This window comes from Lygodium microphyllum, chromosome 6 (assembly GCF_053477565.2).
Source record: "Lygodium microphyllum isolate KBCC chromosome 6, Lygodium_microphyllum_v1.1.10, whole genome shotgun sequence".
NCBI lineage: Eukaryota > Viridiplantae > Streptophyta > Polypodiopsida > Schizaeales > Lygodiaceae > Lygodium > Lygodium microphyllum.
Genome location: NC_141140.1, coordinates 22,880,182 through 22,894,070, shown reverse-complemented (window position 1 = coordinate 22,894,070; position 13,889 = coordinate 22,880,182). Strand labels below are relative to the sequence as shown.

The following is a 13,889-nucleotide window of genomic DNA, read 5'->3' as shown; positions in this document are numbered from 1 at the left end:
ACAGGTGAACTCCTCACCCACTTTTGGACGAGGAGTCTCCCTTGCCCACTTTGTGAAGTGGTAGATAAGAATGCACTTTTTATATTTGCAACTAATCGAAATTATAAGTTTTTTTTTTTTTTTTTTACAAACTATGTTCATTTGGTGTGTAAAGATATGTTTAGCCCAGTTGTTTCAAAAAGTGCATGCCCACACTCTAAGGAAGGCTTGGCCATTGTAACCAGCCTTAGCCTTATAAATTTTCACGACAGAATGTTCAAGCGCAGCACTCGCCAGGCGGTTTGTGAGGAGGAAGAAGAACAAACCAGAACGCTGGGAAGCAAGATACCTTCGAGACACCTCTGTATATGGTGCAGTAGCGAGAAAACGAGAGGAGCAAGAATAAGCCTAAGCACAACAGCATACACCATACCCATGGAATTTTCATTGCTTCCGGAGCATTCCAGGACTCCTAAAGGAGGGCTCTTAGCCGCCAACGCCCCTTGCATCCTTTCAGGCGAGGCAGCCACTTGTCAGAGGTCTTCTCCAGCCCTAGCCTGCCGTGGAAGTTGTCGTACGAACCTTTTTTCCTCAATCGTGCCTGTTACTGCAGAACCAAAGGTATTGAAGTCGCCCATACATCGGACTTCATGATTATGGAAGTGTTGGTTGTGTATCGCCAGAGATGCTTATTTCATATGGTCACATCAAGTGCTGCGATTGCAGCCCTTACCATTGGCCATCGCACTACAACAAGGATCAGCAGAGGGAGGATCTGACGCAGCAGCAGCAGACATGGAGGAGCCCCTTGCCGCAGTGCATTGTAGACAGTGCCTCTCTCCAAATCAGAAGAAGGCCCATATCGCACACAGACCTTGGCAACACGAGATGCAGAGACCGGCTGCTTGAGTTTGAGGATAAGCGCAGGCCTTTGTTGGAACGATGCACGTGTGGTCAGTATGCAACCGATGCTAAGCTGCAGGCTCTCTGCTCGTCAGGAGAGGTCTCTAAGGCTCTCGATCTCCTGCTGAGCAAGGAATGCTCTGCCACAACACCATCTTATCGCACTTACCTGTCCTTGCTGAAAGCATGCAGGGATCTTCGTCTTGCTAAGCTTTTGTACGCCCATCTCATCCAGCACAGCCCCTCGCATGTTGGATCACTCGGCCATCAATTGATCAGCACCTTCATACAATGCGGTGCCTTTCAAGATACAAGACAATTGTTTATGTCGTTACCTTTCAGAAATGTCGTTGCGTGGACAGCCATGATATCTGGTTATGTTGAGAATGCCCAAGCTTTGGAAGCCCTAAAGATGCATCAGTATATGGAGGAGGAGGGTGTGGAACCAGACACATATTTGTTTGTCAGCCTGTTTAAAGCTTGTAGTATTGTAGGTAACCTTGAGAAGGGCAGGCGGCTACATGCAAATGCTCAAAGTAAGGGACTTGTATCAAATATCTTTGTGGGAAACTCCCTTTTGAGCATGTATGGGAAATGTGGAAGTATCATTGAAGCAGAAGAGGTATTCCAGGAGTTATCAGAGCGGGACGTGGTGTCATGGAATACAATGATATCAGTATACATGGAACAGGGCCAGGAGGACAGATCCTTGAAGTTATATAGACAAATGAAAGAGGAGGGCGTTAGCGTAAGCAAGCAAACTTACATTATAACCATCCAAGCATGTGGCGCTTTTGCAGAGAAAGAAGGCAGTGTGGTTATGGAGGGAGGACCAAAAAAGCTGACATCTCTAGATATTGGTCAGGGCTTACATGCAGATGTCAAGAAAAGCAATGTGGATTTAGATGTTTTTCTTCATGGTGCGCTTGTGACTATGTATGGTAAGTGTGGCTCACTTGTGGAAGCTGAGGTGACATTTATCCATTCACCTTGTTGCAACCCTGTTTTGTGGACACTGCTTGCCTCAGTTTATGTAGAGCATGGCCAAGCTGACAAGGCATTATTGTGGTACAGACAGATGAGGCAGGAAGGCACGAGTATAGACCAGCAGATGCTTCTGATCACTGTTCAAGCATGTAGCATCCTTGCAGACAAGGAGAAAATGGCCATCATTGATGATTCTCAATTGGTCTCTTTACAAATAGGCCAGGCCTTACACAGTGATGCTGAAATGGGGGGCTTTACTGTGGATGTTTTTGTTGCTAGTGCATTTATGAACATGTACGGCAAATGTGGAGCCATTTTGCAAGCGGAGGATACGTTCACCAAAATGCCCTGGCATGATGCAGTGTCCTGGAGTGCAATGCTATCAGCATATGTTGAAGATGGCCATGGAGATACAGCTCTGCTATTATACAGACAGATGCAAGAGGAAGGGGTATGCCTAGATGAGCAGATATTAGTTATTACTCTTCAGGCATGTAACAGTCTTTTGGAAGAGGAAGGAGCTCTTGGTTTGGAGGTTTCATGTTCCAAGCAGGCTGTTCTTGAAATTGGTCTGGCATTGCATGCTGATGCTCGAAGGGTGGGCTTCACCTCAAATACATTTGTGTGTAATGCCCTTGTGAGTTTGTATGGGAAGTGTGGGAGAATTGAGGAAGCAGAAAGTGTTTTCCAAGCTTTGTCTCAGAAGAGCATTGTATCTTATAATGCAATGCTCTCAGCTTATGTTGAACAGGGTCTAAGTGACAAGGCTTTACAACTCTATACTCAAATTGGAGACAAAGATATGGTTCCAAATGACAACACACTTGTAAGTGTTCTGCAAGCGTGTGGTGGAATAGGGAGCCCTGAAATTTGCCACGTCCTCCACTTCACTCTTGTTTCTGCTGGGTATGACAGCAGCCCTCACTTGGCAAACACACTTGTCCATGCATATGGGGATTGTGCAAGCATGGAAGATGCTTGGTCAATTTTTGACAAGTTGCCCCAACGTGATATTGTTTCCTGGAATGCATGCATTGCTGGCTATGCCCGGGAAGGAAATGTTCAAGCAAGCCTGCATATGTTTGAATGCATGCAGTTAGCAGATGTTAAGCCAGATGCAGTTTCATTTTTGCTGGTTCTATCTGTCTGCAGTCATGCTGGTCTTGTTGATTTGGGATATGGGTATTTTGAATCTATGTGTAGAGATCATGGCTTATGTCCCAGTTTAAAGCACCATTCTGTAATATTAGATCTCCTTGGACGAGCAGGTGATTTCACAAGAGTAGAAAGGATTTTGTCTACGATGCCAAGGCATGCTGATGCATCAATTTTGATTGGTTTGATGGGTGCCTGTTACAGGCATGGGAATCTGGCCCTGGGAAAATATGCATTTGATTGTGCGGTTCAACTACAGCCCAAGGAATCCAGAGCATATATTCTGATGTCAAACATCTTCGCTGAAGATGGGTGCCAGGAATTAGCTGAAGATGTGGAAGAGAAGAGGTGTATATAAAGTGTTGAACTGGTCTAAAATGAGAGGGTTGAATACTCTGGGAATTCAGACTACACTGGCATACTGGAGCAACAAAGTTTATGCTGTTTGCTAACCTTTTGGAACAACATTGTTACCAAAGAATTTGAACGTTGCTGCTCCCAGCTTGTATGGCTATAGCATCTGAACATTCTGTCATGCCATTCCAGAGGTTGCCACCTCAGATTAAATTACTTCAGCACTCTGCCACTGCAGCCCACCTCATAAGTGATCAAAGTGAAGTACAGTTGTTGTATTCCATTGCCGAAACTTTGTCGTTTGATATGTTTGTTTTTTCCCCTTTGGACTGGAAGCAGGGGTTTTCTAGGAGGGGCAAGACAATATCTACAACTGCCTTCACATCAAGTTCAGACACTACAGCCCTACAAGCTAGGATGAACAAAGTTCGGGTTTTTTTGGTGGCATTGTGGGGTTGAAAAGGTCATCAAACAGACACATGCAAAAAGATTATATGGAGACGAGACTGAAAGCTCAGACCAGAAAACCGAGCAAAGCACAAAAATATCATGAATTGGTGGAAGGCAAACAATTTGAAACCCAAGCAAGGAAAGAGGGTGTGAGTTTAGGTCTTACGACACAGACATCCCAGTTTAATGCCCATAGCCCCAAGGTCTTCAAAGGAGTAGTGTGCAATAAATTAAGAGGCTTCAACAGCTCTCAATAAACATAGTCAAGAAAAGAGAAATAATAGCACACAAATAAAAAAGAAAGGGAAATATTAATCCTATATTCATGCAGTGGTCTCCCAAATACACTCTTTAGTTAAATAAACCCAAAACACGAGGCTTAAACCTGCAACAATCTTGCACAATGCAGGGATGTAGATCCAATAAAGGCTGGGCCAAAAATTGCAAGCGGATGGGCTTCCCTGCATGACTGCCAAATACAAGTACCTGATGGTCAGTCATGACAAAACACTGGTCCTCTCAAGTCCTAAACGAGTGGCAGTAACCAAAGCTGTGCTCCACTATATTCAAAGCTATCAGTTGCCTAGTAGTAGAAGTTGATTTTCAGCTATTGTGTTTGAGTATACTTCAATATGACACACCTTAAAGCTGGGACTATAAATTCAGGCAGGGCTTAAGAACATCATGGTTTACTTAAAGACAGACTCCAATTCAAGCAAGGAAAGAGGGTGCAAGTCCAACAATTGAAAATGGGCCAGCTCCCAAAGTCCAATGGCTTTGGTTCTCAGTAAAGCTATAAGCGTAAGTCAAGATAAGAGATATACAAACCGGAACACCAAGTCATGTTCTCCCAAACATTCTCTTAGATGAGGCCAAAACATTGGGGCTTAAAGCAAATAGAAGGGCTTCTAGTGAGCTCTCACAAGTTAAGCATGTTGATCCTGTAAAGGCTGCTGGAAAACATGCATATGGCCTGAAGTTACTGCATGGAAAGGCAAGGCAATACCTGCATAACTTCTTAACACAAGGACCTGATGGTCAGCTATGTGAAAACACCAGCCACACAAGTTGTGTGGCAGTACTGCGTTCCAGTATAGCCAAGGTTGTCAGAGGCCTAGCAATGTGAGTTGAGTTTCAACTACTGTCATGAGGGTCTTCAAGTCAAAAGCCCATTCAGAAAAGAGGGCTCTCCACTTGAACAGAATGGGGAAGAGCTGTCCCCATTTACATAGCATGGGCTGTGGCTGTGGTGATTTTTTGGTCTTGTTGATCCAAAGGAAGGGTCTGATTTGTAAGCATTGTGCAAACTTGTCACCTGGGTGATTGGATTGATAGAATCTCTCCTTTATTGTTTCCTTGTGAATGCCTTAAACTTGTATAATGTTCTCATAATCATCAGCCGTTTGCTGCTTCTTCACAGTAAGCATGATGATGAACTTGACCTTGGCCAGCTGATATATGGAAGATGGAGCATATTCTGATATCTTGAAAAACGTGAGGTTTAATGGAGCACAACTTCTTGGCTTATGAACAACCACCTTTTTTTGGAGTGGTACTTCGCTTCATGACTTACCTTTTGATGGCAGCTTGTAGATGAATATGCCATTGGTCACTATGTACAGTCCATACAAAATGCCTTTGCACCCTCTTAACAGGGTTTGGGTTTGGGGGTAGGAGCAGCTTTGGACTCCAAACATCAATGTAAGAAATCAAATTTATCGGCATTGTCTGCACAAAAAACAATGTGGGCCAGCCATCGAATCTAGTTCATGTAAGAGACTATGGATCAATGAGCCTTGTTGTCATCCTTTTTGTGAAGGTGGCATCGTTGTGACATGAGAATGAAGGCCCTGGTTATCCTTTTCCTGAATACCATGCATGAGTGGATGGAGTTTGACTCTAGTTTGTTATCAAAATTCGTGCTTCTCAAAGAAGGCATGAAACTATGTGAATGATCTGTCAAGGAGCTGCCAATATTGATAAAATAGGTGGTTGAATTTGGCTCCATGACCAAGTATGACAATTTGAGAGAGGATTTCATGTGTTGTAATGAGCCCTACTGCAAGCATGTTTGAGAGGGTAAGCCACTCTACAAACACATAAACATCCTTCATGAGGAAGCTCACAGGCCTCCATTATATTGTTGGATAAAACACATGACCATGCAGTTGAAGATCGCAACTGATGGCATTAAGGTCGAGCTAAATAGGATTTTTGATTTTTCATGTCTAGCTAGTGTCAAAGGTGCACAGCAAGAGACTGCTTAAGCATTATACTAAAACACATATTATCAGCACCAATGTTATTCTTATGAGACCTGAAATGGCTTGTCCATTGTCTTGTCCAAATGCAAATACAGCTATTTTTCTTTCCTTTTTTTGGGTGGCCTTGTTCTTCTACAGCATTTGTTGTGATTGCTGTCGTTTTCCATTTTCACTGAACAAGGTACACTTTCTATTTTTGCATTGCAGAGAGCCAGCACAGAAGACTCCCCCACTCCCCATCCTTCTCTACCGGTCCATGGAGCCGTACTAACCAAAGGCTTTGCAGTTTGTTCCATTACAATGTGCTCGCACTGTCACCGCAGCTCTGAATGGCAAATTCTAGACCAGTGCTTGGCGCTCTTTGTCATCTGCTTCCATCAACGACTGCTATCGGTACTCCCTTCATGGATGCCAACATAGAAACAAGGGACCTCGTCGTGAGTGTAATGCACAAGCTTTCAGGTGCAATTTGGACCGTAGATTCGCAGTCTTTAAGATCCCGTGGGAGAGAGTGTGTTGTGGGGCTGATACCTCGCAAATCTTTGAATATTGAGACCACATTGTTATAGATGCCAAAAGAATCTTTGTATTAATTAAATATCAAGGCTCACATATAGATTGCAAATTTGTATTTATTAAATGCTAGGGCTTACCTGAAGTCTTGTGATTTAGGTGGCCACAGACCTTGGAGTATCAAACTCAACATGTGGTCCCATTACAATGTCTACCTTGGGGGACTAGCTAAGTGGAGCCAGTCTCTTTTTAAGAGTTGCGCTACCCCCAAGTCCTTTGACTTAGGCATGTAGTAACTAAAGTAAAGGTATCACAACCACACCACACTATTCTAAACTTAACTTGGACCCCACCACCACCTAGGAGAGAGGCTCTATGTGTAGCCATTTAGAGGAGAGATTGTGAGAGAAAGGAGACTTAAGGAGAGAGAATGCAAAACTTACCAATGAATGACTACCATGTCATTTTGGCTGTAGCTAGTTCATGGAGCAACTCCATTTTTGGAGGGACTCCAACTCCAAAAGTCATGACATAAAAGCTAAGAGTAGTTACTTGTACCATCCGCGCATTATTAAACTTAACTATATTAACCAGTGGAAGTCAAATCTGCCTAAGTGTGTCCTTGCTCTAACATTGTTCAAAGGTGCTTTCACTACTTCCCATGAGAATAGAATCCTTAACCTTAAAGAGTATCACAATGTCTCACTACCACTTGAGCTAGCAACTCTTCGCTAGAGAGTTTGTTGTTGGTGATGGATAGAGAATCTATTCTTTGTGGTTGGTGAACAAAACTTTATAGGTTGGCTTCCACACTTAGGTAGAGGCAATTCAATGTCTTAAAGCCTCCATGTGTAATGCTTTGGAGCATGTATTTTGTAGGGTTTTACTTCTACAACAAGATAGCAGCCAAAGCCCTTGGTGAAATGTATAACTGATGCTTGTTCTTGTACAATATCACTCCTAATGGTGACAATGTCATTGATGATGATATAAATGCCCCATTCTTAAGAGATTTGTCTCCCCCTCACAGTGTCATACATCACAATGCTTACTAGTTGAGAGATGCATTTGCAAATTATGTGCTACTCGTTGCTATTTTTTCTTTTCCTTGTCAATGCTTATCCTTTTATGTTGTAGGTTCTAGCATAAGAGTTGGAACAAAACTTTTGAGCTCGAATCTTGCTCAAATGGCTATGTTTGTGTCATCCTATCCCTTTATGTGATGGAAATCATTATTCAATGCCTTTTATGTAAGTCTTTCATGCCATGTAATTCAATAAGCGTGGAATATTTCAACAAGAAATTGATTCGAAAGGTTGATGTAAAGCAAGTCCACATGTACATATTCTACAATTTCTTTATATCTTTTATAAACTTGTCTTTGAAAATCCAAGCATTTGATGGTTGAACCTAAAATGGCATTAGATGCTAAGTGTAAGGATAGTATTCTCACTCCAGCCACTTTGACATAACTATAAGACGCATTGAACTAAATGAAAGTTGAATACAAAAAGGGATTGATTAGTCCATGCATGCGGCCCAAGATGTTAATGAGGGAATTGGATCTCGTGTTGATGATAGATGGCAACATCAGAAGATGGAGAAGAGTCCTTGTACATCAGAGTGTGTTGAAACCTACAAATAAAGAACCAATAAATGACCAACCAATTGAGGGAGATCAATTATAAATAGACAGAAATGCCAAAAATGTCCAACTTGATCCTAGAGCACCAATAAATGTTGATTGATTGCAATAAAATAATGGAAAAATAATTGTTGCCATCATAAATGCTAATTGCTTCATCTTGTTAGTGTGAATGGAGTCAAAAACCACTAAAAAACAAATGCACTAAGTTGGAAACTAACTAGTTAGTTTGAACACACCTAAAATTGGTTGAAAAAGAAATGCATTCTCTAAATAGAGATTTCTCTGTCAAAACACATGATAAATTGAATGTTAGAGCTCTTAATATCCCTATTTGACTCAGATTGAGGCTCATAGGTAGGAGATGATTGCACAATGGTACACGATTGCTAACACCCCCGCTCAGGTCTTGGATGTGGCTAAAGGCTAAGAAGGCGGAATGGATCCAAGGGTGGCAAAAGAAGTGCCAATATTGGTCAGGAAGTTTGTTGATCAATAAGGCCCTTTGTTTTGTTTTTTGAGTTAGGTGTGCATGACTGGGTCATGCAAATGCTATCATAGGGCCAAACCTTTAAGCCTTTGGTTTCATCAAACTTTGTTGCTTATTTCCACTCCGTTTGGTTGATAGCTTCGAGGAGACCAACATTCTGCTAGCAAGGATAGATATCAAGCATCCCATTTAGGGGCCCAAGTAACTTGATACTTGAAAAAGGATCACCCTAACCCTCACTTGGTAAAATGCCCCATCCTAGGATCGTAAAGAAGCTCCTCATGATCCTAGGAATCTCCCTTTGAAACACAAGGGTCTAGGAAATCCATAATTGCATCACCAATATCATGCCCCTTTGAAAGGGATGGGAGGTATGAGGGAGCCACAAGAGGAGATGGTGGGGGATGGGATGGAACATGTGGGAAAGATGGTGCATAGTTAAGAATGGCTGTGGCTATGGAATATTGCCTCAGAGAACCTTGTATAATTAAAGGGGAACGAAGCATGTATACCCCTTTCTTTGCCAACTTGTTGTGAAAAGAGCTCTTCAAGAAGAATCCTCAAAATAAAGATGGCATGCTCGATAAAGACAACATAGGTACCTAGTCTAGTAAGGTCATGAACAAAGAGGAGTGGGAAGCCCAAGTCTAAAATATGTAGGACTTCTAAAATGGAGCTCAATGGATAGGACCAACCCCGCTATTAGGCAATAGAGGCAGAGTGCCAACCCCGCTATTAGGCATTGAAGAAATGTCAGTAACAGTGACTATACCCTCTAATCGACAAAGATCCTACAACAAATCTCCTCAAGGAGTCGTATGACATGAAGCACCACTGTCAATGAGCCAAGGCCTCTTAGTAGAGCCAAAGAAGAAGGCTCCTCCATCTCATGGATGTGAAGGAACATAGACTCACGTGTAATAGTTGGTGAAGAAGTAGAGGAGGGCTTAGATATTTGAGCTTCATCCTTCACTCCTAGATGAAGGTGAGGGTATTTCTTCCAACACTTCTCCTTGGAATGGGCACCCTTCTCATAGTGTGGGCATTTATGATTCTTTGAATATGTACCAAAGCTTGAGGATTTGAGGGAGACTTTGAATGCTTAACATGCTTCTTGTTCTTGGCCTTTTTATGGCCCCTTCTTGAACCCATAGTAAAAGCCATCGGTGCCAATATTCTTGAGTCACTCTTCATGCTTTTAAATAGGAAGAGCTAGCTCTTCCCATAGAAGAGTCTCTCGAACCATGGACGTAAGAAAAGTAGTGCAGAAGATATTATACTTGGGAGATGGAAATTGACTAAGGAGAATTAGTGCCATGTCCTCCGATGAAATCATCCTACCAAGCGATGCAAGCTCATCCTTCATGTCCTCCATCGTGTTGATGCGATCCTACATAGAAAAGAGAATCACGAACAAAAAGCATCTGAAGTTTCTTCTCTACGGTGATATGGTGAGCAAAGGTCTCCTAATGGTAGATAGAAGAGAGTTTCATCCACACCTTTGCTATAGTTCAAAGTCTACACACATACATATGGATAGAATCTTGCAGACTCATAAAGAGAAAAGATCACACTCTAGAATTGAGCCAATCCCAAAGGGTTTCTTGGTCCATCATAGAACCGATGTGGGTATCCTCCATCAGATGAGGTATAGTGGTAGTAACAAAGTCTTATAAATCGAAAGTGTTAAGGACACACTCCACTTTGCAAGACCTAAGGGTATAATTTCACCATCAAGTTGATGATCTTTGGGGAGAGTAGGAAGCATAGGCACTTGAACAAAGGAAGCCATTGTGGCTACATCAGGACTTGAAGTATGGGCCATATGAGAAAGATGTAGAGAAGTAGAGGGGGAGGGGGGGGGGGGGGGGGGCTCCGATCTTCTTGAACTATCAAAGTGAGAACAAGGCTTTGAATGTCCATCTTTGTGTCACTCTTCATGGCAGTTTGATTGATGGGACTGCCTGTCTACAAAAGACTAAATGATATTTATATTTGTATATTCAAAATTTCTAAAGTAGTGGTGCATAACTCTTCAAAAGAACTTACAAGCTTACCGAAAAATTTGCATTTGAGTGTGAGATGCCTAAACGAAGGGTAAATTAGCTACACCTTGCAAAAGGAAGTTGTAGTTGCCCCGAACCCCTTGTAAAAGGCCCAAACAAGGTAGAAAATCCACATTCTTTGTGATATATATACTCTAAATAGCAAGCTAAGTGTGGTCTTCTCTTCGTAGAGTCCTCACTTTGGAGATGACACCATGTGAGAGTGCATAATGGAAGAGAAATAGGAACAACGAGAGAGAAGGGAGGAAGAGAAAGATTGTAACGAAAATATCCACTAAACTAAATGAAGATTGAATACAAAAGAGGATCTACACATGTCCCAAGGTTTCATTGAGGACACTAGATCAAGTTGATGATGGATCAAGTTGACGTATACAAAGGAAGAACCTGTGAATGATAAGCCAAATGAGAGAGATAAGCTCTATAAATAGGTGAAAATGCCAAAAATTGGTTGACTTGATCCAAGAGGAGCAATAAATGTTGGTCAAATGCAATAAAGTAATGGAAGAAATGAGGTTTCCATCATAAATGCTAGTCATCTCATCCTATGTGGTGTGACTATAGTCAAAAATCACTAGAAAAGAAATGCACTAAGCTAGAAATTAATCAGCCAATATGAATACATGTAAAATCGATTGAAAAAGAAATGCATCACTACAAGGACTTAAGGCTATAGCGACGGTGGGTAGCGACGCAGGTAGCGGCGTCGCTATTTGCGTCGCAAATGTGACGCAAATAGCGACGCTCCACAGGGAAAAAAAACAGGCCGAAACTGAGCGCGGGTTTATTTCGCATTTTTGCATCTACTGTTTTGAGAGTGAGAGTGAGAGAGAGAGCAACCGTCGTGAGAGAAGGAGAGGAAGAAGGCTTGCCGCCACCGCCGCCGCCGTTGTTCGCGGAGGAGAGGAGGAGCCTTCATCGCAAAGAGGAGCCGCCCCACAGTTGCCATATCTCATCAGTGAGTCTATTCTCTCCTTCTTTTGCTTAATTAGGGTTTACATCACTTTCTCTTTTGCTTGTTTAGGAGAGGAAATGAGAGAGAAAGAGAGGGAGAGGGAGAGGGAGGGAGAGAAAGAGAAAGATAAAGAGAAAGAGAGGGAGAGGGAGGGGGAGGAAATGAGAGAGGGAGAGAAAGAGAAAGAGAGGGAGAGGGAGAGGGAGAGGGAGTGCATTCTCTCTCTCCCTCTCCCTTTTGCTTTTGGAGAGTGTTAGGATATATTGTGAGAAGGAGAGGAAATGAGAGAGAAAGAGAGGGAGAGGGAGAGGGAGGAGGAGGGAGGGAGAGGGAGAGGGAGAGGGAGGGAGAGGGAGGAAATGGAAGAGGTTGTGGGCAAAAATCTCTATTTATTTTTTTGAAGTGTTCAAATTAACATAGGATGCATGTATAGATCATTCTTGTGTGTGCAAACTTGAGAGCTCTCTTCTCTCTCCTTGTATCCTATCTTCTTATGCTTCACATTGAGGGTGAGGGTGAGGGTGAGGGTGAGTGAGAGAGGAATTAAGTGAGGAACTAGAAGAGTGAAGCTTCTCTCTTATCTTGCATTCTTCTCTTCTTCCCCTTCTTCTTCTACAATTTGGAGGGTGAGAGGTGGAGTTGAGATGAGGTTGGGATATCCCTCTTTCTTTTCTATGCTTCCTCTCTTTGTTGGAGTACTTGAGGAATGGATGGATTGCAAAATGGATTGGCGTAACCAATTGAGGGAGCCATGCTTGGATTGTGAGGCTGAATTGATTTGAGATGATGATTTGATTGGTTGAGTATATTAGAGTAGATAGAAATCAACAACTCAATTTTTTATAAAAAAACTCTCTAATCATTTGTAGTAGAGATTCGAATTGCATTGATTGATGATTACTATGGAGGATTAGTTAGGTCCAACGTTTATCAATTGCATTAGGAAAGAAATTAGTTATGTCTACTGTTATGTCTAATGATTGCTATGGAGGATTAGTTATGTCTAATGTTTATCAATTGTATTAGGAAAGAAATTAGTGAATTTTTTTTGCTTACGACATCTAAATGCAACTCACAATGTAACTCATCTAAATGCATTCAAATTGAACTCACAATGTAACTCATCTAAATGCAACTCATTGGAGAGTGTTAGGAGCATTTAAATGGAAGGACCTCTTGAGTGAAAGCTAGCAGGAAGAGAGGGAGTTATTTTCCAAATAAAACATTTAAGGAAGAAAATGAAATGAGAGAGGGAGAGAGAGAGAAAACGAAATGAGAGAGGGAGAGGAGAGAGAAAAAATGAGAGAGAGAGAGAGAGGAGAGAGAAAAGAAAATGAGAGAGGGCACTAAGGCTCAATACATAACCTAGAAGCATATAAATACCACTGACAACACTATGACAGATATAAGTACTAGATCCAAGACAAAACATCAAACCATCCTACGATAGGGGTACTGCATCCAATGAGTATCAAGAGAGCATGTACATGTCACAATTAGTTCTATTGTCTCACTATAATATATCTAACAAATGGCTCATGTATCATCCAATGATAAGAGGCATGAAGTGTCTTAAATTAATGCTTGATGTGAGAAGTGATAGTCAAACTCAATGAGACTAAGCTTCAATCTCAATCCAAGTGCATTCTAGAAGCATGGCCAAGTATATGGCATCAACCATAGACATTAGTGTAGCATGCAAAGTAATCAATAAACATCAACAAGAAATAAGCATGAAGTTTCTCTGACAAAATAGCATTCAACCCTACTTATTACAGAAGTGAAAACCTCTATAAAATTGAGTAAATGAGTGCTCAAATTAGTCCAATAGCATGCCAAGACATTGACATAGCATCCCAAGTGATCTCACATCAAATAGACATCTCGAGAAGCATAAGTGACCTCCAATAAACAATGAGTGAAGGGTTTTCCCAAATTGTATTACAAGTCATTAAATTGTTTGTTGTAACGTAGACAAGATGGAAAATATCTTAATCAGCGTGTCCCATGTCCTTGCTCTCAATGCAAGTTGGCAATTAGACGAAAACGCCGATTGTCTATAGAACACGTACGACAATTTGGCAAGTTTCAATCTGAGATCATTGATCAGGCGATTGCGGATTTTCAG

General features: G+C 41.8%; 1 protein-coding gene across 1 annotated transcript; it reads left to right on the top strand.

Annotated features, from left to right (window-relative positions):
* Positions 1-228: 228 nt before the first annotated feature.
* On the top strand, positions 229-5,582 carry LOC148034376 (pentatricopeptide repeat-containing protein At2g03380, mitochondrial-like). The gene has a single exon (XM_087679324.1). The coding sequence runs from the start codon at positions 665-667 to the stop codon at positions 3,380-3,382; it is 2,718 nt and encodes a 905-aa protein (XP_087535450.1). The 5' UTR covers positions 229-664; the 3' UTR covers positions 3,383-5,582.
* Positions 5,583-13,889: the final 8,307 nt, after the last annotated feature.